General features: G+C 41.0%; 1 protein-coding gene across 1 annotated transcript in view; it reads left to right on the top strand.

The window, feature by feature from the left end:
• The window catches only part of nt5dc3 (5'-nucleotidase domain containing 3), a 50,740-nt gene that overhangs the window by 7,958 nt on the left and 15,310 nt on the right, over window positions 1-27,472 (top strand). The window contains 7 exon segments of the mRNA XM_030136614.1: window positions 11,632-11,815; window positions 21,972-22,046; window positions 22,150-22,205; window positions 25,196-25,286; window positions 25,369-25,506; window positions 27,059-27,119; window positions 27,352-27,451. Of these exon segments, the coding sequence (XP_029992474.1) occupies window positions 11,632-11,815; window positions 21,972-22,046; window positions 22,150-22,205; window positions 25,196-25,286; window positions 25,369-25,506; window positions 27,059-27,119; window positions 27,352-27,451 (705 nt within the window).

Below are 27,472 nucleotides of genomic sequence, written 5' to 3'. Positions count from 1 at the left end.
CTCTGCTTCCCGCAGAAGGCAGACTTTGGTGATTGGTTGATCCAAATTGCTCGTTCGAGTTTTAATTTGTATGATACGCACCAGGCCATTGTAGTCCAGAACAGTATCCAGAACCTTTCCTGTAATTCAAGAATTTTGCGGTGCCATATCATCCACAAGCATTACGACATCTCCAGGAACAAAATTTCTTCTAATATTATTCCATTTCTGGTGCTCTTGAAGTCCGGGAAGATATGCTTTGACCCAGCGCTTCCAGAATAAACCTGACATATACTGCACCTGCTTCCAACAATGGCGAGCATACATATATGTCATCTTTGTTGAACACTCCAGGTAGCAATGATGGCCTTGACTTGAGGAGTAGTAGATGGTTAGGGGTCAGTGCTTCCAAATCGTCAGGGTCTGTAGAAGCCTTTGTTATTGGACGGCTGTTCACGATTACCTCAGCTTCACAGAACACAGGTACCAAACCCCTTTCATCCAAGCTCTGAGTCTTCAAAACAGAGTTTAGCACTTAACGCACTGACCTCATCAACCTCTCCCATGCACCTCCATGGTGCAACGCGACTGGGGGATTGAAAACCCATTTCACACCCTTTTGCAACAGCGTGTCATTTATGAGACTATGGTTCCACTTCTCATGGCCTCTCGCAACTCACGTTCAGCACCCACAAAGTTAGTACCATTATCTGAATGGATTTCCAGAACTTGACCACATCTTGCAACAAATCTTCCATTGATGAAGGAATCGGTGTCTAAAGTTGACAAAACTTCAAGGTGTATAGCTCCTATTGTCAAGCACGTGAAAATGAGCCCATACCTCTTGACCACAGACCGACCATGCTTGACTTCTAATAGACCAAAACAGTCACAACCAACTCTACTAAATGGAGGCTCATCAGGAGTTATTCTACTCTGGGGTAGATCAGCCATTTTCTGCCATCCAGGTGTAGCAGACAATCTACGACAGATGACACACTTTGCCAAAATCTTCCTAATCACACAAGCACCAGGAATCCAATATTTCTGCCACAGGTGGGAAAGCATGTGATTACGTCCACCATGACCTGTCTCTTGATGTACATGACAGAATAAGACGGGAGATGCAAAGGTCTTTAGCCAGGAGAACTGGATGTTTTGTTTCAACTGGCATAGCGGCTCTACTGAGTCTACCTCCAACCCTTAACAAACCATCATCCAGGATTGGGTCCAGCTTATAGAGGTGACTTGTCCATTTCACAGAGTCTCCTTTCTCCAAATTATCAAACTCTTCAGGAGATCTGATCCTTTGACAGAAACCAATCACAGCCATTTCAGCTTCATCCAAGTCCTCCACCAACAGAACACTGTTCAGTTGTTGACCTTTAACATTTTCCATCTGGAGCTTAAGTTCTTCTTCAACTGCTCACCACTTAGCTCTAACTTGGACAAAGTCTCTTTCAAATGCTTTCTCTGTTGTGCTAGAGACAGTAACAAGGTCCTAAACTTCAAAAACCAACCAACAGACCTTTTGAAACTGAGCCAGGAAGAAAAGTAGCCAATGAACTCCTCAAATGGACTCACCTGCTTAACTTGTACTGTCTTCACTGTCACAACCTTAACCTCTGGATCTCCAACAAAAGGGTCTTCCAAGATTTCTGGATTTGTAGGCCACCTTCACTCAGGTTCCAGAAGAAAGTCAGGACCACTGAGCCATGCACCAGACTTTAGAAATAGCTCCACTTTCGCACCTCTGGAAGCTAGATCTGCAGGGCTGTTAGATGTATTAACATACCTCCATTGAGATACGGTTGACAGCTTGAGTATTTCTGACACTCTATTTGCCACAAAGATCTTAAAACGTGAGATCTCGGGTTTTTTTATATATTTCAGAACAGAAGTGCTATCCGTCCAAAACACAGACTCTTTGAGTTCCATTTGCAGCTCCTTCCTCCACAGCTTATCCATCCTGCTAGCCACCACTGCAGCAGTCAACTCCTTACAAGGAATGGTGACGGGTTTTAACGGAGCGACACATGCCTTACCCATTACAAATGCGCAGTGAACTCTGCCACCTTTGTCATAAAGTAAAAGGTAGGTCACTGTCCTAAAACCCTCCTCACTCACATCTGCGAAATGGTGGAGCTGAGCAGTGACAAGGTCACCAAAATCCATAGGTTTTAAACATCTTCCAACCTCCCAATGTTTGAGATGGTGAAGGTCTTCCAGCCAAGCCAGCCACTCCCTGGCAACTGAAGAAGATAGAGGATCATCCCATCCCAAACATCTCCTGCAAAGGTCATGGAGGATTTTCTTGGTGGACAAAACAACAGGTGCCAAGAAACTAAGTGTGTCGTAGATGAAGCTATTAACAGACAGACTTCCTCTCCTTGTAATCAGATGATTCCTGAGTGTGATCTTAAATTTGAATGAGTCAGACTGGACACACCACTGAACACCCAAGGCACACTCCACAGGTAAGGCATCACTGTCCAAGTCCAGGTCTCTCACTTCTTTGGCCCTTTCCTCTTGAGGAATAGCAGCCAGCACTGTACACTGGTTACTGATCCATTTTGTGAGCTTGAAACCACCTTCAGAGCACAGGGCATGAAGCTCTTGGCACAAAGACACTGCTTCCTCCTCAGAGCCAATGGATACCAGACAATAACCGACAAAAAAATGGTGAAGTAGAACATTAATGGCCAGAGGACTAAAGTGCTCCTGATTGTCTTCAGCACACTTCCTCAGGGCAAAACAGGCGCAACTAGGGGATGACATAGCGCCAAACAGATGTGCCATCATTCTGTACTTAACTACCTCTCGCGCACAATCTCCATCAGGCCACCACAAGAATCTCAACAGGTCACAGTCTTCAGCTGGCACCCTGACCTGATGAAACATGGCCTTGATATCCACCATGAGCACCACAGGTTCTTTACGAAACCTTGTGAGGACTCCTACCAGTGAGCTCATCTAATCTGGACCTTGAAGAAGCTGGGAGTTCAAAGAGGTTCCCTGGGACATGGCACCACAGTCGAACACGACCCTTTGTTTTTTCTTTCTAGGGTGATGCACGCCATGATATGGTATGTACCACACCTTACCATCGGAACGATGTAACTGCTCAGATGGAACCTTCTCTGCATAGCCACTAGCAAGCATCCCAGACATAAAGGCAACATAATCAGTGCGAAAGGACTGGTCTTGGTTTAAATTCCTTTAGACTTTGTGCACGCTGTTCTGCGACTGTCTTATTGTTCAGCATTTTGAGGTTTCCTTGTCTTATTGGCAATCCAGTTGTGTAATGCCCATCAATAAGCTTGGATGACTCTGATAACAACTCCATAAAGTGCTGATCCTCCCTGGACAGACCAGGCTGTTCATCCAGCACATTTTCAGGGAAATCCACCTTTAACTGCCTTTCCCAAAGCTCATCGAGTTTTGCTACCAAAATCCTGTTCACTGTAACATCAGGCTGAGAACCATTAGTGCTGATCTGGCATTCACTGTGGAATGGTCCAGTCACTGTCCAACCCAGGATGGTCTTGATGGCATAAGGGCCACCATCCACAGCACGAACCACTTCCCAGGGCTCTAGTGCTTGAGGTACATTTGTGCCGATCAGAAGGTCCACATCAGCATCGATCTCTAGTGTTTTTATGTGTCTCAGGTGCAGCCATCTTTGGAGATCTTGTGACTGTGGAATGTTCCCACAACGAACAGGCATACAACCTTGAGTGAAGATTTCTGGTAAATCAATGTAATCATTCGAATCCAGTCCTGCAACTTCTAAATCTGAGAGCAAGTAGCTGTCCACAACCTTTTCTTGGCCCATTGTTCTGAGCAGAATTCCAAGTTTCCTACCAGACAGATTCAGGCGGTTCATGAGTCGCTCTGTACAAAATGAGGCAGTCACCTAAACAGGCAGAATCAATAGCGCACAGTCCATCTTACTGGCCCTAGTCAAACCACTGGTCTGAACAGACACCACAGCACCTCCTCTGGCCATTTCTGAGCCATCACCAGCCTACACTGAACTCCTCTGTCTAACCTTGGAGTGGTCATGCAACAACGTCGGGGGCTTGAGATTGCATAATCTACAAACCATACGTTTTCTGCAATCTTTGCTCATATGCCCAATGCACAGGCAACCAAAGCACAGCTTATGTTCCTTCAAAAAAGACATCTTCTCACTTTGTGTCCTTTTTTCAAACAGAAGGCAAACATCCAAAGAATGACCAGCTCCACAAAATAAAATAGGCAGACTTTTACGGGTGTGTTCTCTCTTTTCACAGGCTACAGGTGCGATCGTTGTGGCAAAACTACTTCCTCTTAGCCTTGGGCTTGTTCGCGACTTAACCATTTTGGAGTCCTTTCTTGCTGTTCCTGGTGAATCTTGTATATCTCCAAATAGAGGGTCACTCGCTATTTTGACTTGCCTCTCCACAGAGTCAACAATATTGCAAAAAGTGGCTCTACAGCGAAACTTCTCTTGTACATCACAGGCCACACTTCTCCAGCAATCCCGCAGCTTATAAGGCAGTTTCTTCACAATAGTTTGTATGTTAATTGGCACATTGAGGTCACTCACAGAATCTCCCTTCGAGTTACAACACTCCTGCAACATGAGACTGTAGGCCTTCAAAGTCTTAATGTCTTTGATCATGAGCCAGGACAACACTTTATCCGTGTAGGCGGAGGCTACTTTGAATGGATGTCCAAAATGCTCAAAAGCAGTGCTCTGGCTCTGGTGTATCCATGGACAGTAGACAGATGTTGGCAGCTTCGGACCAGATCCCTGGGCTGACCTCTGGTGTAGTGTTCAAGGTAATACAAACAGTCCTTATTGTTTTGAGTTCTTCCTTCGATGTTATGTTCAAAAAGCTTTTATGAAAGTTTGATATTGCAGAGCATCTCCATCAAAAATCTGCAGGTCCCGTTTGGGTAAGAGAAAGAGTGACTTTTGTTTCACTAATAGAGATGTGATTTTATTTTGCTTCTCCAGAACTGTGATTAAACGCTGATCAGAATTGTTTTCTGTTGTTGGTGCAACAGGGTCAAACTGAGGATGGGAAGTTGTCTCAGTTGACTTATATACAACACCTTCTGGTATTATGGTCAGACCAGCCCCACTCACTGTGATGGGAGACCCAGCTCTGTGCCTTACCTTAGGTCTTACAACGGGACAGTCTAAAGGCACAGCCTCACCCACAGGTTCTTTCAGAAGTGGCTGGGGGGTGAATACAGGCACAAATGTTGCAGCATCAGCATTTAACTCTACTTTTCTACCTCTTTCCAAATAGAGTTCATCCCATTTGTCTCAGAGAAAACACGAGACATGAGATCCTTCTGAGGCCTTTAACACAGTCATTTTAGCCATAGAAGCAGCCAGTTCCACATCTAAGTCAAGCACCTCCTTCTTTCTCCTCAACAGCTCCTGTTGGTCCTCCATTTTCCTCCACAGCTGCTCCTGTTGCTGCTCTATTGCATGCTTCTCCTTCAGCACCTTCTGACGGGCCAGGAGAGCAGCTGTCTCAGCCTCAGCTTTCAGCCGGGCTGACGATGTAGTGGAAAAGACCTACTTACTACTGTACTGCATTTCTTTACTTTATTCGACACATTAGAAGCCCTGTCACATGGCTGAATGTCATCTTCCACATGTTTTAGACTACATGATCATCATTGAAAACAGTGGACTCATATGAAGGGCCAATAACGCCCTCTGTTGGTGGCTGTAATGTGGCTGGCACATCCAGGAGCCACTTATTTTCCTAATTCACAAAACCAGTTTTGTGCTCTTCAACACTGTCAAACCAAGCATTCTGTTTTTCCTTTTCTTCTAGTGGGAGCATAGAAATGAAAACATCTTGAAGTTGAGTAGCCTCATTGAACAGGGTTGTTATATTTTTAAGATATAACTGTGTTTTTGCAGCATTCTCCACACTTTGCATTAGCTCTTTAATTTGTATTATTTCACCCCTAATCTTTCTTACTTTTACTTGGCGTTCATCTTGAAGCCTTTCCAGTTTATGTTCATAAGCCTTGACAGTAAGTTTTGATTTTCTCTTTTCCTTGACTTCATTTACATCATCAGATCCATTATCATTTTCCTCCATTTTCATTCTCAAAAAAAATCCAACAGTCACAAACAATTTGCTCAACACCAAACACAGTGCTTTATTTTTTTTTCACTCTTCTTCATGTTTATTTGTATGTTTTTTCTTTAAGGAGATGCAGCACGTTGTCTTCTTATTCCCCCTAAACCAAGGGTGCCCAACCAGTCGATCGCGGTCTACTGGTAGACCGCGGACTGATCCCAAGTCGACCGCGAGGTGTGTAGGAAAAAAAACAAATTTTTTATGACATGACAGGAAGTCATGTCATAAAAGTCAGGGCTGGATGTAAATGTAAACTTTTCTTTGTCTAAAATAAACTAAAAAAAAAACAAACTAAAAATTACAAAAGAAAAAAAGAAAAGAAAAAAAAAAACAACATCCCCCCAAGTAAATCACACGCCCTGATGACATCATTGAGCGACTTTTAGGACAGCCAATAGCTACTTTCCTTACCGATGAGTTGGTAACACTGCAGGAAGTTGACCGCTGTCAACAGTAGCTAGCAGCTAGCGACTACAGTGGTTACACACCCCTAAACGTCAACATGGCTGAGGGGAAACGAGCCAAGACCTACCATTTTCACCCTGAGTGGGAGCAAGATTATTTTTTTGTTTACTCTCATTCAAAGCCTGTTTGTTTGATTAGCAATACAACGGTGGCATTGGCAAAGAAAGGGAATCTGGAGCGGCATTTCAAAACGGTACACAGGAGCTATGAGAGGGATTTCCCTGCAAAAACACTTTTACGTGCCACAAAAGTGCGGGATTTGAAAGCACAGCTTGCAGCACGGCAGTCAATCTTCACCACACCGAAGACCCAGAGTAAGGCCGCAACTATTGCTTCCTATCGGGTCAGTCACGTCCTTGCCAAACATAACAAGCCATTCAAAGACGGCGATATTGTGAAGGAAGCCTTTCTCGAGGCAGCGGATCGCCTTTTTGATCACTTTAAAAATAAAACAGAGATCGTGGACGCCATTAAAGGAGTGCAACTCTCCCGCAATACTGCTACAAGGCGGTGTGAGGGAATGGCTGTGGATGTGGAGGAACAACTCAGGAAGGATATTGATACATGTGAGTGCGTTTCCCTCCAATTTGATGAGTCGACTGATATGGTGGATGTGGCACAATTGTGTGTTTTCATCAGAATGGTTTTTGAAGACATGAGCACCAAGGAAGAGCTACTCACCATTTTGCCATTAAAAGGACACACCAGAGGTGAGGATATTTTTAATGCTTTCATGGGATTTGTTAGCGGGACAAAACTGCCGCTCTTCAAGCTGATCTCCATCACAACTGATGGGGCGCCATCTATGGTGGGCCGCACCAGTGGGTTCATTGCACTGTGCAAAGAAAGTGAATCTTTCCCGGATATCCTGAATTATCATTGTATAATTCACCAGCAAGTGTTGTGTGGAAAGATTTTAAATATGAAAGAAGTGATGGATGTTGCGATGAAAATTGTGTGTTCAGTTCGGGCCAGGAGTCTGCAGAGAAGGCTTTTCCGTGCTCACTTGGAGGAGAATGATGCTGAGCACACAGACTTGCTGCTTCACACGGATGTTAGGTGGTTAAGCAGAGGTAAATTTTTGGACAGATTTATGGAGCTGTTGCCTGAAATCAAGGACTTCCTGAGGCTTTCAAAACACATGGATTACCATACAAAGCTTGAGGACCACCAGTGGCTTTTAGATTTATCTTTCCTCACTGATCTCACCGGCGAGCTCAGTGAATTGAATTTAGAGCTGCAGGGTAAGGGTAAAGATGTAGTCAACATGATGAGTTCAGTGAGCACGTTTAAAAGCAAGCTAAAGCTGATGTCAAACAGGCTGCGGCTTGGTAACCTGTGCAACTTCCCTCACATGCAAGCAGAACTACAACGTCAAGGTAAAGGTGTGACACAGCTTGACAGTGCACGTTATGAGGAGCATGTTCAGAGCATCTCGTCAGAGTTTGAGAGGCGTTTTACTGACTTTGCATCCATCGAGCCTATCGCCAGCTATATGTGTTATCCATTTGGTGCAAGTATTGATGTTGGTGACATTGCCGCCAAAGTCAAATCACTTTTCGACTTTGAAAGCTCCACTCTTGAGGATGAGATTCTGACATTGCAAAATGACATTGAGATGAAAGCCAGATCAACATCCGCTCAACCTGGAGAGCATGTAGTGTTCTGGAAACTACTGGTGGCAGAGAAGTATCCCAGTCTCAGAAGATGTGCTTTGAACCTGACAGCTCTTTTTGGATCAACTTATTTGTGCGAGTCTGCTTTCTCGCACATGAACATCATCAAGTCCAAGTACAGATCAACAATGACTGATGATCACCTTGCAGCCTGCCTACGCCTTGCAACCAGCTCCTACACTCCTAACTACGAAAAGCTAGCCTCCTCCTCCCAGTGCCAGGTCTCCCACTAAGGTAGGAAGTGATTTCCTTTTTTCAAACAGAGATCTACCTGTTTTGTATCTGGTTTATTTTTCTGTTTGGTTCATATTAAGGTCAGTTATGGCTATTGCTCATCATGCAGATTGGTGTGTGTGTGTGTGTGTGTGAGAGAGGAATTTGTCTGTGTGTGTGTTTGAGAGAGGGCGGGTTTGTGATGTGATGTCTAATGGTTGTGTGACAACAACAAAACGTGTTGTGAGGGTAGTTACTGCAGGCTGGAAACGATCTGTGGGGGTTTGCGATGTTGACACTGGACTGGTAGATCTCAGGAGGTTGGCTACTTGAAAAGTAGCTCTTGGGACAAAAAAGGTTGGGCACCCCTGCCCTAAACTATCCACAGGAGCTAAGCTAAACTCAACCTTAGTCTTCTGTGCATACTAGCGGTGGGTATTTATGTACCTGGGTACTGATAGCCTAGAACCAGACTTACAGTCTTAGAACCAGAACTACTGCAGCACTCCCAAGCGCAATGCTTCACCCACTTGACACGCGAACCAAAACATAAGTCAAAGTCCCAAAAGAAACAAAGCCAGTACGATCACCTTGTGTGAAAGTACCACTGAGCCTAGCCGGGGAAAAGTGTTCTTTATTTACAAACCCGCTAAACATGTATCAAACCATACAATGCCTTATTGCAGAGGTGAGTATAGTAACGAAATGTGAATCGTAGCAGCAGATTTGTGAATGAATGACATGATCCCATGCGCATCCACATCTTTCGTGTACAACTTTCTACAGACACCACGTGTTATCAAGCATCCGAAAAGATGTTGTCCGAAAGTACGATGATCCACACTTCAACAAAGATTTTCTGTTGACAAAATATTGTGGAGTATAAGCCTAAAGCAATCCAGATGCCGTGGCAGGCTAAAACATGGGGGTTTACACACTGAAGACGCATCAGACTCACCATTACATATGTTTATGAGGTTTATTATCCATATCACAAGCATAGAAAACAAGCACTTACCTCAAACATCGCATGTTCAATGCTGTGCAAAGATACCCTCATGGCCAGTGACAGAAGACAACGGTGAGAGTGACAAAAATGTTGACGATGACGGTCAACAGAAAGTTTCTCCCGAGGCTCACCCCGCCGCCATGATCCAGGCCACTTTTACACACCCAGGTGAGCGCAGAGACTTAATAGACAACACCACACCCACAGTGCTACACGTAACTGATGCCAATATCCTTGACATCACACAAATTTGAAGAGAAAAATGAAAAAAAAACCACATAGTGCTTATGGCTCCTACACGCAGTAAACAAACTAATGGAACTTGTAGTTACTGTAATTTACCGGTAACTTGTTGAATGTGTGTTCTGCTCTGTACAGCACATGTCAGCAACACCTGTTGAAGGCAGTGATGTGGAAGAAGTGGTACCTGTTAGCATCTTCTACTATGAAATAATGAAATAAATGAATTTGTTATCACGAGATAACAAACTTTGTAATCTCGAGAAAATGAACTTTGTTGTCTCGAAATAACAACTTAATTCGTTATCACGCGATAATGACCATAAAATAATATGTTAAACCACGGCCATTCTCTGCTTCCGTAGGGAGTATAATAATAATAATAATAATGATAATGATAATAATAATAATAATAATAATAATAATAATAATAATAATAATAACATAAAACAAAATCAGTTTTAAAATTGTGATGTGTTAGATACAGAAACACTAGTTTGCTGTAATTTTATGACTGCATTCATGTATTAAAATTATATATTATGAGGAAAATCCATGGTTTTTCCAGGAAGTTCTGCCATTTTTGTTATAATACATCACTTTCTTCCTGCTTTTCTTGTGTAGTTAGGTTTGTAAATTAACCAAGGTTTTGAAACTTTCTTCATTCCCATATAAAACCTTTTATGTTTACTTGCTCATAAAGATTTACAATATTTTGCATATGATGTAAACATGGCATCCCGTGCAATGACCATACAACAAGAATATTTTACTGTAAATTTGGTCAAGTCTTTTTTTTAATCATTTTGTCCATTTCAAATTCAAATGAAAAGGAGCAGGACCTCAAATAATTTTTGCCCTCTCATATTACCTTGTTTGGTTTTTTTGTCTAATACTGCGCATACCTACAAACAGTATATTAGGCTATGACTTGTTGGGTAACACAGTAGAATAGAAATTCAAGTGGCCTTTTCTTTGGGAGGAAGTGTTCTAGCTTATAAATTCAAAGTACAATGGAGGTATTGTGTAAGAGGTGCAAAATGAAGGTAATTTGTTCATGCTAGTTTAAGTTTGTATATTTGGCTTGAGATATTTAAATAAGTAATGTCTGCATTTTTCAGAAAAACAAACAATCACAGTCAAATTGCAGTAATGTCCCCGATAACCACTGTATGACTTTTTCACCAAATTCTGCAGCCCAAATGTAAATACATCCCAGGATATCAACTTGTTAATGACCTTCCTTTCGCATAACCCATAAAGACCCAAACATCCACTGGTGACCAAAATCATTCAGATATAAAAACATACCTCTTGATCCACTAATCTTATTAATACATGTATTTGGTATAAAATGCAGCTTGTCATCTTTTCATGGTCATCAGGAATGAACCATTTGGATGTTCAGAGGCTCCGTAGTTACCATGGAAACACTGTCATCTTCTACAACACTGATTCACCAGTAAAGCCCATGGAGTTGGATCAGTGACAGTGGATGGAGACACTTGGTTTATGTTCAGTTAATGACAGATTTTGCTGAAAAAGTCACTTTTTCTACACTTTTCTCTCTTTCTGATATAACAACCCTCAACTTTACTCCGAGCTTTTATGAACATCTACATGATCAGTGAATTAAAAATAGGAAAATACGTGATTTTCACTTTGAATACAAAATACAGAGAATATATGAGAGCAAATGTTGATAAATCACTTAAGACAGGTTAAAAATGAAAGAATTATTTTGGGAACTGCCACAAAAGTCACACTGGGTCTTTATGGGTTATGCCACACTAGAGAAAGACCCACCCTTTTTGAAAGACCTCTATCATTTTGAAAGTACAAGAATCAGTAGGAAAATCCCCAATAAGCATGATTTTGTCACTCTTCTCAGATTTGATCCCTGCATATCCACCAACTCTGTCAACCCTGACACCATCTTTGCTAACAACGAGATGAGCCTCCAAGACATAGAGATCTATGGCTTCGACTACGACTACACCCTGGCATTTTACTCCAGCCACCTACACACCCTGATCTTCAACATTGCACGGGACATCCTCATCACCAAACACAGGGTGAGTGTAGGACTGTTGGGGTTTTGAGATTTGAGTTGACAATTAATTGTTAACTTTATATGACCAATGTAGTATTAGCCTAATAGTAGTTTGATTATACACATAAGCCTCATGAAGAAGAAAAAAACATTTACTTGTGTAGAACATTGAAAGATAACAGTTTTTGGGAGCTTTAGGTGCTGTAGTTATGGGATTTGACTCATCTTCGCATTTGTTTTTATAGTGTTTCCTTTAAAGGGGTCATATTTTGCTAAACCCACTTTTATTAGTCTTTGGTACATTTATTTATGGTTTTGGGTCCTTTAGCAAAAATGTTTAATTATTTGGATAAAATTAAAATAATTTCACACAGTTATTTATTTTTCATTATTATTATCAAAACTGGAAAAAAAATGTTGATAATAAATAAACAAATAAACACCAAAAAGCTTTAAAAAAAAAAAAATCCAAAAGGTCCAACAGACATTTATCTAAAAACAAGTACTGTAATTTAGGTAGTTTTGATGTTCTCTGCATATATTTACTTCATTTTGAAGTAGGTGGTGCTGAAGATGGCTTCACTTCCATCTTCAGGGTCATGTATAAATAAATTACATTTGTTTGCCTTTGTCAGTAACACTTGAACTTTGCAGATGTGCTGAAACTGAAATATACAAAGCCCTTTATTAAAATATTGGACCAGAGTACAAAGCCCATTATTGAATTATTGGACCAGGGTACAAATTTAGATGTTTATTCAGAACGAGATCATGATTGCATCTGAAATGACTCCCTTATTTACTCATTTGTTTCTCTCTACTATGGCAAGACTTTCCAAACATTTCACTGTGAGATCCAAAAGATGATTTTGGGACCCAAATTTAAAAACACATCATGCATTGCTGTAACACATGTTTTTACCTACTTTAACAAACTCACAGAATGAAAGAGAATACTGGAAGATCAGTCACATCTAGCAAAAACATTAGCTGCAAAGAAGTGCACTGAAACACAGCCATGCATTAGTGGACCTGTGTAGAGCTGAGGCCATGAAGAGAGTATTAGATCTCCACATGCAAGTGTAATCTGATCCATACGTGTCAAGCAGTTATAAATGATCAAATCTGTGAATAATCTCTATGCATTTATTCAGGTTGTGACACGCATAACACTGTATTGTTGTGTATTTTACACCACACCAATAGAAAGTCAAAGCCATACCTCTTTTGCTGTGCCTCATGGGACCTTTGGAAAAAAAACAGCGGTCAATGGAGAGAGACAAATCATTTTATTTACCCTGTTTGAATTGTGTCACTATTTACACATGTGATGTTTGTCAATTTAAAAGATTTTAAATTATGAGCCAAGAAAGTTGCAGTTTGCAGTAGTGGTGTAGTCAACACCGCACCATCCGAGACCAAGACGTTTCCGAGACCAGAGGTTTCTGAGACCAAGACAAGACCAAGACTTTTAAGGGTTGAGACCAAGTCAAGACCAAGACCAAGGCAGGTTGAGACCGAGACAAGACAGAGACCGCACACATAATGAAAGATTATTAGAAGAGTGATCAAAGTAAGAATTCTCTATTTTAAGACAGATTTACAGCAACAGTAATGATGACAAACAGTCTCTGCACTTTTTTCAAAGCACAACAGTGCAGGAAATCTCAATTCTTGGTTTATTTTTCTGTGTCAAAAACCCAGCATCCATCAACCAAGCAGCAGCTGTTTCATTCACAGAATTGCAGCATTAAAATGATGGTAACATACTAAGCCTGAATAAAATGCAATGACACAACACTTAAACGTCTTCACCATCCAAAACAAACCCATGAATATATATGCCTTTTTTTTGACACAGTGTTTTGGTTCTATTTGGTTTTGCATTTTGTTTTACAGATGTATTCTTTGTGGTTTTGGAAACCAAACTTTATTACTAATGAGTTTGCAGACATCACTGCTGGTGATGTCCCGATCTGGATTTTTTTGCTTCTGATCCAATTTTTTTAATGATTAGTTTTGCCAATACTGATCTGACACCCATACTTTTTACTATGAAATTTTGATTTAAATTTGGAGTCATTATTTATAAGTTATTATGCTATTATTTAACTTGAAATAACAAGTGGGCTGAATGTGGAACCTGAACTAAAACAAGTATGACACCTTTGACTCTTAATAGCTTTGGTATAATTTTCGCACTTTCTAAATACATATTGTGGGCCAAATTTGAACCTTTGGCAGGCCAGTTTTGGGCCTGTGGGCTGTAAGTTTGCCACCCCTGCTATAGCACACTATGGACAGGTCCATTTAGGGATTATATGGGGGGGGGGTTCCGTGCCGTGCCGTGCATACCAGCATACACACACTCATGCCATCTGTATGCCGCCGTTGCTGGGGAAACTGTGGGAAACAAATCAAGCAACCAATAACTGGTTGATTTGAAATAGATCCCTTTCCACTCTAATCAGTGGCGTGAGCAAATAACTTAACAGCGGTGGTCTCGACCAGTCTTGTCTTAAAATCCCAAGACCAAGACAAGTAAAAATGCACCAGAGACCGAGATGAGACCAAGGCGTTAAAAAACTGGTCTTGAGACCAAGAATGGTCTCGAGTCTTGGTCTCGGTCTCGAGTACTACAACACTAGTTTGCGGTAAAGCCAGTAAAGAAACATCTGGTTTTAGTGAGACATGGCTCAGTGGACTGCACCTCGCATTGCATGCGATACCCAGCACCAACACTAATTGAAATATTATTATTATCAAATATTATTACATTGACATATTTCACTTCATACTTTGAGAGCAAGGTGAAATCACATTGTAAATATGTAAATAATATTGAATTTAAATTTAAATAAATATTTATATGAAAATCAGATTTCAATTTTTTTTTCTCTTTATATTTCATTTGTCACTCATTTGTTGTTTTTCTACCTATCGTTTCTCTTCATTTGCTTATTGCAATGATGCTGCTGTTAACTTTGAAATTTTTCCATGGTGGAATAAATCAAATCTTATCTCATCTTATCTTATCTTATCTTATCTTGTCTTGTCTTGTCTTGTCTTGTCTTGTCTTGGCTTGGCTTGGCTTGTCTTGGCTTGTCTTGTCTCACATTATTAAGTATTAAAAGAGGTGAAAATCTCCAAGACTGTCAGGTGAGTAGTCTTTATAATTATGAATTTTCATGGTCTGATACTTCAGCAGTTTTACAACAGAGACTTTCTTGACTCACAAAATTATCTTTTAAATGGACAAACATCACATATGTACTAATGCATAATAACGTCTCTCACCATTGACTGTGATACAGACATCTTGCATAATAAGATCCCATGGGACAGAAACAGAAGGGGCGGATCTTCAGCTCTCTCCTGGGGACCCAATTAAAACAGGCCTGTGACTCATTTAGGTATGAGCCCTAAGTTTGGGAAGGCAGCGTTAGGATAAACCCCCCTTAGTTCACTCTGCAGTGAACATTTTATCATTCCAGACACTCCTCAAGTACTTTAGAGACATTTCATGATTCATTGCAGGAGTCAGGGTATAGAGGGTATGCATATACGTCACTTCCCCCCCAGGCCACGCCCCTCTAAGTCAGACTGAGTGGCAAAAACCAACCTGCTCAACATGACGGAGAATAGCAGTAAACACAGCGAGACCGGGAAAATGTGAAATATGAAATTACATTAAGGACAGCTGGACTCGACATGGATCCGTACGAGCTACCAAAGAACAAGAGGCCCACAAACATTGACATGTGGCCCGAAATCGCGTATCCTGACATCCAGGGTGTAGGGGATCATCGCTTTTTTTACTTGAAATAAATGTACATGGTTTCATCATTACTGACAACCAAGGTCCAAAACTAGGCAGAGAATCAACTGATCCACAGTCCATTTACAGTAGACCGTGTACTGACCCCAGTGAATATATGCATAATCTACTGGTACTGAGGATATTTACGTCTAGTTCATATCAAGTACTTTATACAACAAAGATACTACTGCTTTGGACGAACAGGGTGCGACTTTATTCTTGTAATAATATGGCTTTATTGTCGGAATATGGCGACTTTAATCGCATAAACGAATGACATTTTTATTAAATTATGAGGTTTTTTTATAACTATGACTTTATTCTCATAACACTGTGATTCTTTTTGTATTCGACTTTATCATAAAATTACGGGTTTTATATCGATGTTTTATGACTTTATACTCGTAGTGGCAAGTGTTTTTATTTTCTTATGTGGCCCTAAATATGCCGTTGTAGCTTTATTCTCCATTACCCCCATATTTGAAAAACTGGGTTTAAGTTAGTAAGGTTTAGTTTAAGTTAGTTTACAAATCATACAGAGCACAAGGTTCATAATCACTAAATGAAGACAAAAACCATGAAAGATCTGATCATGAAACCAAGAGCTTTACTAAGAAGTAACGTTAGCCAAAACAATATGGAATTTATGGTAGGATTTTACCCAGAAATACAGCATAAATTAATGTTACCTGACACAAAACGGGATCCACAAATCTAGGTTTGGTTTCCTGGATCCATCTACTTCTCTTTTCTTTGTCTTCCAGTGCCTGTGAAACGATAGCTCCGACTGCTTTTCAAACCTGTTCATACAGTTAATCACACAACAGCTCTTCCCCATTTTTTATTAAATATTGTTCTTAACAGACCCTCCAGGATTTCGCAGGATTTCTTTTGATTGTTGCAGCCTAAAATGCCTGATTTTGCGGCAGCTTTTCCAAAAAATTGCGGTAAAAGTTGCGATGATTTGAGGTTTCTTTTATTAAAGTCATAGGAACACGGGCATTTGCAAATTAGCTAGAACAGTCTTTTTTGAGTTTGTAGCCTTAAAAAGCACCAGGAAGCAATGATTTTAAACAAAATAGGCTTTATTTCCAAAAAGCCAGACGTATTTCAAGTGCAAAGAACACTGAAAATATCAGTGACACTGCCAAACATGTTCTTTAGGTACATGTTAAATAAAAACAGATGATGAAATAACTACATCTGTAAGTAAAATAATTTAAGAAAGTGCAAAACAAAAAGTGCAATCCGTTCATGTCATAGAGCCAGAATCAAACAGTACACAAGCAAAGTAACCCTGAAATTCACATTACGCTTGTGCTCATCAGAAAAGGAACTGTGCATCAAAATTCCAAAACTGTCAGAACTTTGGTCTGTATCTGTTTGTACAACCAGAAATATTCATCAATGCTAACAGGTGCTGAAAGCAAACATATTTTGTTAGAATTCACAATTTTACTAACTCAGCACGGATTCATGAACAACCAGAAATGATGAGGGTTAGTCAGTGAATGAGAAAGTTCCTGACAGATACCTAAATATCTTTTATGTCTTCCATAACATTTCCTCAAAGTCCCTTAAATGTCCTCAATGTCTTCTCTAAATAAAAAAATACAAATCCTGAAAGCTGCCTAAATACTCTCCATGTCTCCCTAGAGAGACAAAATACAGAAACCTACCTAAATGCCTTCCATGTCTTCTTCTGAATCTATCTCCACTTCATCTCTTTCAAAAGCTCCACTGTTAAGTCGTTGGTTGTGGTACAAGAAGACCAAAGCTTTGAGGTTACTGTTAGAAATTGATCTCCTTCAGCTTGACAACACCAGCTTGTAGATGATGTTGCTTGGTTCAGCGTCTGCTAAGTTTACGATGACATCTTTGTATCTTTTCGCCAAGACACTGAGCACAGAAAGTCTCTCCTGCAGTCCATCCCAAAAGACATCTAGATCAACTACCCCACATGCTGAGGCTCTGAGTGCTGCTGGACCTAGACGAGTGAAGTAGGCCCCCAGCTCATCTTGGGGACAGCACTGAAGCCTGGGATGTGTTTGTAGGTAGAAAACACTGTCACTCATAAAGGAAGTGTGCCGTGGGTCAAACACTCTGACTTCCTCAAGGAATTTGATAGCAGGTTGCCCATCTGACATGTACTTGCTGAGCTTCTCTTCTGCATTGTTGTATGCCTGTTCCACTATGCTGAGGATGTGTGTCTTGACAGCAAAGGAGAGATTAAGTCCCTCAAAGTAGCTGTTACAGGGCTCAAACTGTAGCTCTTTGTTCGCAGCAAAGTTCATCTGCAGGTCTTCGAGGTAGTCAAAAATCTTGGTGGTAATCGGCTCTCTTCTCTGAAAGATGTCCAGGAGCTGAACAATCACTTTGCACTTGTCTGCCATGATTCTGATCTGGACCTGCAGACTTTGAGCCATGTCTGCATTCTGTAGCATCTCATGAAGTCTTTCCACGGACTGTGGTGTGCTTCTGCCACAAATATGTGAAAATAGAAACAAATTTGACATTAGTTTTAATGCAGTGGCCCAGAGTAGAGCACAAATAAACTAATGTTTTTCAGTCTGTGTGTGCATGAAAGTTCAAATGAGAGTAGATCAGATGATTAAAATTAAAAGAAAATAAAAAGGAAAAACAATCTTACATTCATTTCCATCTCCATGAATTCCTTGTACAATCCAAAGTGCTCTGAATGGTACTGCACTGAACCAAGAGTTCCACCTCGTAGCACATGGATTTGGAGCCATGGTTGCCTTTCTGCCAGCTGGGAGTTTTTTAGTCATGAACTGAAGGTATCTTCTCTTGTGTGAGCAAGCTTGATAAAACATCTGTGAGAAGCTCAGCATAAACAGGTTCAGCTGGTCAAAAGGCTTGCGAAAGGCACCACCGATGACATTCATTATGTGTACCATGCATGTAATGTGTAGTGAGTTCAGGAATAAAGACTGCAGTGCTGCTGTATATGCTTTCTTCATATACGCTGCATTGTCTGTATCAAATGCCATCACATTCTCATTGTCAATGCTGTATTCTTGCAGACATTTGACCACAGAAACAGATGGTAGAATGGTTGCACTCCTCTAGGAAGATAGTGTCTGCAAAGTAGTCAGGATCCTCCCAGATTCATCCTTTTCCAGGGATGCAATGAGGATGTTCAACACACATCTCCCCTCTACATCTGGAGTTTCATCAAAAATCACAGCAACAGGCTTTTGGGCAAGGTGCGTTTTCAGTTCATCTTTTTCTTTCTGGTAAACTGCACCAAAGTATTTTTCTTGAAGCTGATGGAATCCAGGAATGGCTCCTCCATTGAGTACCTTCTCTTTTAAAAACCTCCTCATTGCAGGGTGGTCACTCTTATAGAGGGGAATATTGACTGCAGTGCACGTTGCAAACCCAATCTTCACAAATCTGTTGAAGAGGGACACATTTATGTCAAAATGAGGAATGATAAAACTGTTTAAAAGTTGAGTTTAAAAAACAAAGAAAAAAAATACTATGGCCACCATAAGATTAATGCGTGATATTTCCCATACAGAGTGCTCTGCATCTCTGAGTGACATCTGACAGACAGGCATACACAGAGACTCACACACAGAGACACACATACACATAGAGACACACATACACACAGAGACACAGACATACACATAGAGACACTAACACACATAGAGAGACACACATACACATAGAGACACTGACATACACATAGAGACACACATACACATAGAGACACTGACATACACATAGAGAGACACACATGCACATAGAGACACTGACATACACGTAAAGACACACATGCACATAGAGACACTGACATACACATAGAGACACACAAGCACATAGAGACAGGCACACAGGGCAGCCAAACTTGGGTTTCTTTCTATCTAACAGAGTAAACAATAATATTAACACCAAGTTTAATGACTATTTTTTATTGGTGAGCTCGTTTTTTAACTCCCCACACAGACTCGTGCTCGCGCGCACACACGCACAATACACAGAAAGGAAAGCATGCCTCCACAGGTTCTTTATTCTTCACTTATATTGCCTTAAAGATTATATCCGTGCTTACCTTGATCCTTTCAGCTCCTGCTATTGTTGTTGATGCTACAGCCTCTGTCATTGTGACCTTTGTCTTTGTCTTTGACCATTGTCTCTTCTGTCCTCGTTGAGTTTCTGCCATTCTCCTTGCATGCTTCGCTGTTGAAAAATGTTTGTCAAGCGACGACTTTTGCTTGTGTTCCACCACAATATTGCAGTGGGTGCAGAACAGTTTACCTCCACTTTCATGCAAAACATCAGGAAACTGGCTTGCACGAACTTTGGTGGTGATTTTTGATGGCAAATGTGAGCGTTTTGCGTTGCACATGTCTTTATTTTCTCAACAGTCAACGAGGAAGTGAATGTGATGACGTACATTTCACGTAGATGGGATGGATGAAAGGGAGCTATGGTGATTGGTCAAATTTGCGGGAAATTCGCAGTGATTGGATGAAATTGCAGTGCCGCGCAGAATTTGCGGTGATTGGTTGAATTTGCGTTAATAGTTGTGATCGCAACATCGCAAATTCCTGGAGGGACTGTCTTAAGTTTAGACGGTATTGAAGCCAACGCTGTCACTCATCTCCCTCTTTCTGCCACTCAGTGAGCGTAACCACGGTGACTTCTGCTAGCGGTGATGTCACGTGCATACCCTCTATAGTAACTTTCACTATAGATTCTCTGTAGAGTGACTCAACTGATTTTATGCAGGAGAATGGAAATGATTGTTACAATTATGTAATTATTATTTCAAATTTTTTCACCATGACATAGTTATTCTTATGCCCATGCCCAGGTGAGTGCAGAATGTAACCCATTAAAGCATACAGCATTTTACAGACACATACTGTTACAACTTCTACAAGACCACACACTCAGGGTACGTTTACACGGCAACACTCCGCAAAGATTTCTCCTTTGCGTTATAAAATCATTCCGCGTTAAGACGAAGCCGCTATGATAACGATCTGCGTTAACATGAGTCCGCAAGGACGGCTGAATACGCTGTAGTGGCCATGCCAGACCAGTAGCTGGCGATGTAGAGCTGTAGTGAAACAGTGGCGGTAAAACACGCGCCTGCGCACAAACGATTTCCGGTTTAGACAGCCTTTAAATGAGGAGAAGAAGAGGCGGACAACACTATTTACAAACAACAATGGCGAGTGGTCGTACAAAGACGCAGGACTTCTTTGTCTGGACAGACGAGCTGAGCACAGTTAGCAACACATATGTTGTTCTGAAACCGGCCATTGTTGTTGTGGTTGTTCCTTCTTTTTCTGCAGCTTTATTGTGTCATAGAGGCTGGCAAACCAGTTTGGAGGCGCATTACCGCCACCAATTGGCCTGGAGTGGGTTAACTGGCGGTTCTTGGCTGTGCGCGCATGCGGTGACGTCATATTTTACCCCGGAACGCTCCGATTCGCGTTAACACGGAGCTGAAATGCGGAGCGTATCGATAACATTCCACCCTGGACCCTGGTATCAAAAGTTTCTGGATTCAGGCACTCTAGGCACCGTTTCCATGTTAACAGAAGGCTAATCCGCAATGAAATCTTCCCGGAGTCGACTGAATCCTACGCCGTGTAAACGGCCCCTCACTAACACAACCTACCTTAACCCAGTTAACCCAGTAATTTGGACAGTTACACACCCCTCTGGTCAACGACCCTGAAATTTACACACAATACCCACCAACGACCCTACCCCCAGGGACACCCCCCCCCCCCCCTCCCTCATGACCCTAACACATACACTGGGATTAACACCTACACAGAAAACTCCCCCCTGCAGGTTTATAAATCCAGTTTCCTCCACCAGTTGTTAGAACTGAAGAAGCCACCTGGATGAGAGATGAAACGTTTTCAAAAGAGCTAAACCAGTCCAGTTGAACTGAGAAGAACTACCAACAAAAAAATTGTATATTGTATATTATCACTCCAGATAAAAAAAGTTGACTGATCCAGTTCAGTTAATGTATCTAACAGTATGTATCTGTAAAATGCTGTATGCTTTAATGGGTTACAGTCCAGTTGAACCGAGAAGAACTAAGAAGAACGATGACCCGGGCACATGAGAACCTACATAGATACGATATACAGTAGATACAACATACATATGTCTGTAACTACGTACATATGACATGAAGGTTGTGAATTGAATTGTCTTGTATATGCAGCACAGATTGTTTGTGGTTGTAGTTTACTTATTTGATGAAGCGTCATAGTTTGAAAGCTAAATAGACTAATTACTAATTTTCATGCACTATTTAAAATAACACACCTGAGTTTGTGATTTTCTTCTCTGTTAGTATCCAGAAGGTCTGCGGAAATATGAGTATATTCCTAATTTTGCTGTAAGGGGACTTCACTATGATGTTCAGAAGGTGAGAAGGGCTTTTCCTTTCCTGTGTTAAAACTCTGCTTTCAAATTTTGCATTTATAGTGAATTAAGCTTAAGACTGTGTATGAACAAAATATTTACAACAGGCACTGCTGATGAAGATAGATGCTTTCCACTACATCCAGCTTGGAACTGTATACAGGTGTGTGTCTATGTGCTTAAGTGTATTAGATTATTACATGTAAAGTGAACTTAATGCCTATTTCCATTGGGTACATATATAGAATAAATTTGTTTCACAGACACTTTTCCTCAAAATCAGTATCTGAAAAAGTGATAAACCAGGTCAAAGGTTTATTTTTGTTTACCCTGTTCATCTATCCATAAATTACCCAGAATAGCAACAATACAAAATATTTAAAAACACATAAATAAGTGAAAATTAAATTCTACTTTTGATTTGGGTTACATTTAATTGATGTACAGTACAGGCCAAAAGTTTGGACACACCTTCTCATTCTTTGCATTTCTTTAGTTTCATGACTATTTACATTGTAGATTCTCACTGAAGGCATCAAAACTATGAATGAACACATGTGGAATTATGTACTTAACAAAAAAGTGTGAAATAACTGAAAACATAGTCTTATATTCTAGTTTCTTCAAAGTAGCCACCCTTAGCTCTGATGACTGTTTTGCACACTCTTGGCATTCTCTTGATGAGCTTCAAGAGGTAGTCACCTGAATGGTTTCCTAACAGTCTTGAAGAAGTTCCCAGAGATGCTTAGCACTTGTTGGCCCTTTTGCCTTCACTCTGCGGTCCAGCTCACCCCAAACCATCTCGATTGGGTTCAGGTCCAGTGACTGTGGGGCCAGGTCATCTGGCGCAGCACTCCATCACTCTCCTTCTTGGTCAAATATCCCTCACACAGCCTGGAGGTGTGTTTGGGGTCATTGTCCTGTTGAAACATAAATGATGGTCCAACTAAACCGGATGGAATGGCATGTCACTTCAGGATGCTGTGGTAGCCATGCTGATTCAGGTTGCCTTTAATCTTGAATAAATCCCCAACAGTGTCACCAGCAAAGCACCCCCACACCATCCCACCTCCCCCTCCATGCTTCACGGTGGGAACCCGGCATGTAGCATCCATCCGTTCACCTTTTCTGCTTCACACAAAGACACGGCGGGTTGGATCCAAAGATCTCAAATTTGGACTCATCAGACCAAAGCACAGATTTCCACTGGTCTAATGTCCATTCCTTGGGTTTCTTGGCCCAAATAAATCTCTTCTGTTTGTTGCCCTCTCCTGAGCAGTGGTTTCCTAGCAGCTATTTGACCATGAAGGCCTGATTCATGCAGTCTCCTCTTAACAGTTGTTGTAGAGATGTGTCTGCTGCTAGAGCTCTGTGTGGTATTCATCTGGTCTCTAATCTGAGCTGCTGTTAATTTGTGATTTCTGAGGCTGGTGACTCAGATGAACTTATCTTCAGCATCAGAGGTGACTCTTGGTCTTCCTTTCCTGGGGCGGTCCTCATTGAGCCAGTTTCGTTGGAGCGCTTGATGGTTTTTGCGACTGCACTTGGGGACCATTCAAAGTTTTTGAAATTTTCTAGACTGACTGACCTTCATTTCTTAAAGTAATGATGGCCACTCGTTTGTCTTTACTTAGCTGATTGGTTCTCGCCATAATATGCATTGTAAACAGTTGTCCAATAGGGCTGTCAGCTGTGCATCAACCTGACTTCTGCACAACACAACTGATGGTCCCAACCCCATCAATAAGGCAAGAAATTCCACTAAGTAACCCTGACAGGCACAGCTATGAAGTGAAAACCATTTCAGGTGACTACCTCTTGATGCTCATCAAGGAGAATGCCAAGGGTGTGCAAGGCAGTCATCAGAGCAAGGGTGGCTACTTTGAAGAAACTAGAATATAAGAGATGTTTTCAGTTATTTCACACTTTTTTGTTAAGTACATAATTCCACATGTGTTCATTCATAGTTTTGATGCCTTCAGTGAGAATCTACAATGTAAATAGTCATGAAAATACAGAAAATGTGAAGAATGAGAAGGTGTGTCCAAACTTTTGGCCTGTACTGTATATCATATCCTTACGTTTCAATTTCAACTCATCTGTAAGTTCATTCCATAATTTGACATCAAAGACAGAAACACATCTGTTTTTACATTTTGCTTATTTTGTCTGTCAGTCAAAATAAATGTCTTAATACCTTAACATGCTGCATCAGCTGATAGTTTACATTATAGCTCAGTTGACTTAGCTGTGTTCTTAGACAGAAAACAGCCACTTTAAAACCACAAATCTCCTGTTTTCTGTATGGTTTGTGTTGTCAGTAGCTGCACTAAAGATCTGTTTGGAAATTGAACAAACAAGGTCAGAACTGTCACAGTTTACTTACTTAGAAAATGACATCACATAATAACTTATACCTTCGTTGAAAGATACATCTAGGATGCTCTGGGACACATCCTCAGTGATGTGCCTGAGATCATTGGGCGTTTCGGGTCTTTCAACATCAGACGCCCTCCCTCAGGTGACCCGCCAGGGTTGATCAGACCCTGGCTTGTGTCCCAGCAGCATTGACCCACTGATCGTTCCTCCTGATCCATAGCCATCTGGAGGCTCTTTCGGCAGCCTCCATGGTGTTCTTTATGGCTTTCCTCTTTGCAACCCCGGTTATGCCAAGCAGAGTGAAAACTTTACACAGTGAACAGCCAGCAAACCACCTCTATGGGCTCACAGCATGCCTCCAGCCTCTTCCTTGGCATTGCTTCCACAAGCTCCTGGTACTTCGACCGTTTCCACTCATTTGCTTCCTCAATTCGGTCCTCCCATGGAACTGACAACTCAATCAGCAGCACTTGCCTTGAAGAGACAGAAGAAAGCACGACATCTGGCCTCAACCGTCATAAGCCTCAGAATCAAACTCACACATGTGGAAGAAACAGTACTATTTCACTATCAGACTCCTATACAGTAATTCTGTTTCGCACTATGAATATTCAGTTTTATTTTACAGTTTGCCCCGCCACCCCCAAACACCGTCATGAAATTATTATATTATTTTATTATGAGACTGTGCTGATTTTTTTTTTTAGCTCTTCAGTACTAAAAATAAGTTATGTTGTTCTCTCATTCATTGTTTTTTTTTTTTTTTTTCCATAGGGGTCTTCATCCAGTTCCTGATGAAGAAGTGATTGCCATGTATGAAGGTTGTCACGTCCCTCTGGAGAACATGAGTGATTTCTATGGAAAGGTAATGATCGCATTTGCAGACATTTACACTGACACAACAATAAGAGCCTCAGATTATGACACTCTTTATTACTGTCCTGCAGAGTTCCCATGGCCACACCATGAAACAGTTCATGGACATATTCTCTCTGCCTGAGATGACACTCCTATCCTGTGTCAATGACTTCTTCATGAAGCACAACATCGACTATGAGCCCGTCCATCTTTACAAAGATGTGAAGGTGAAATAACGTATTTCATTTTGCTTTCATACTGCAGTGTTTTGTGTAGTTAGCCATGAAATAATTGAAATGGTATTCCTGTGATCCATTGATTTATTTTGACACCACATTAAAACCACCATATGTACACAATGAAAAAGTGAATGGAATTCCTTGCAAGAAATGGCACAAAGAGTAGGTCTCACTTTAGCCAGGAAAAAAAGCCAGTCCTACGCACTCAAAACAACAGACTGACCCTTTGCAAATTAGAGGAGAGCCGGTGGAGGGTGTTGATTAATTCATATACCTAGGAAGTAAAATAAGCAAATCTGGAGGCACAGAGGATGATATAACAGCCAGAGTTAAAAAAAAAAAAAAAATCCTTCATAATTTTGCGACTTGTCTGGAAAGCTGCAGCAATCTCGACCAGAACCAAAATAAGTTTATTCAATTCAAATGTCAAATCCATCCTGTTGTATGGATGGGACACTTGGAAAGTTACAACTGCTGGTTCCAACAAGCTCCAGACCTTCATCAGTAGAATGCCTTAGACAGATCCTCCACCTCCAAACATAGAACTATAGAAGAGAGCCAACCAGGAGCCGTTGCCACACAAATCAAAAGAAGGAAATGGCAATGATTGGACAAACCCTAAGAAAAGAACCCATAAATGTCACCAGATGGTCACTTGAATGGAATCCCCAGGGATCAAGAAAAAGAGGATGCCCAACACAGACCTGGAGTCTCCTGGATGAATTGAAGTCTCCTGGCTTTACATGGAAGAAAATAAAGAAGGCAACAAAAGACAGAAAAAAGGGGGAGGTAACTGTTGAGGCCCTATACTCCATAAGGAGGAAAGAGGACTATACGTATATACACAAGGGTTGATGTATTTACAGGACAACAGAAACGTATCTGTGCAAGTAGTGTGCAGTATGCTGTGATTTTGCCATTCAGTGCTGCCTTAATTTTACCTCTGAAAACTATTGTCTAATTTTAGTTGAGAAAGTGCACCTCCAGTCATCTCTTCTCTGATGCCTCTGTTTCTTAAGTGGGGGAGGGGTGATAAATCACTACTGTGTTATGCAGTGTTGGTCTTGTCTATTTTTGTGTGACGCTAGTGTTTTTGACAAATCACTGTCATTAAGCATTTGCATACACACTCAGTTCCACAGGTGGCTCTTTCATCTTCTCAAGGACACTTGCAAAGCTTGATTTAACATTAATTATTAATCCTGTCACTTTTTAGTTTATTTACTTTGACTTCTGTGCACATCAAACAAATATGCAGTCTTCCAATAGAAGGCCTGTTGGCTCATACCCTGTCTCAGTAGTCCATGCCACATTGACTGTGCTGAGGTGGAAACGTTATTCTCTGCATCAACAAAATAACTAAACTTCAGGGGCTGCTTTCATCGCTTTTAATTTGTATGCAGAAGTACACTTTCTTTGTGTTTCCAAGTCAGATGTTTATACACAGGGCAAACTGTTGCTGCTGGAGCTGAATACCAATATTGTGTCACTGAAGTCATGACTTATTGGCTTAAGGATGTTTACTTTTTTATTTTTGCAGGAAGCCATCAGAGATGTTCATGTTAAAGGAATTATGTACCGAGCTGTGGAAGCAGATATTGGTAAATATCCTGAGCTTTGGAACTACTATAAAAAATATACAGTAAAACAGGACATAAAAACAATTCAATAATTTTAAAGTACTGATGTACTTACTAGTTGCAGAGTTTGTTGCACAATTATATCAGCATCATCTCTCTCTCTCTCCTCTCTCTCTCTCTCTCTGTCTCTGTCTCTCTCTCTTTCTCTCTCCCCACTCTCTCTCTCTCTCTCTCTCTGTTTTCACATTAACAGATAAATATATTTGCTATGGTGAGCAAAGTCAAGCTGTGCTGAATAAGCTATCAGAGCATGGAAAAAAGATGTTCCTCATTACCAATAGCCCTTTGACTTTGTGTAAGTGCAATAAAACAGA

The sequence above is a fragment of the Sphaeramia orbicularis genome, chromosome 6 (genome assembly GCF_902148855.1).
Source record: "Sphaeramia orbicularis chromosome 6, fSphaOr1.1, whole genome shotgun sequence".
NCBI classification, from domain to species: Eukaryota; Metazoa; Chordata; class Actinopteri; order Kurtiformes; family Apogonidae; genus Sphaeramia; species Sphaeramia orbicularis.
The sequence above is the reverse complement of the archived record's forward strand: the minus strand, read 5'-3'. Positions and strand labels throughout refer to the sequence as shown.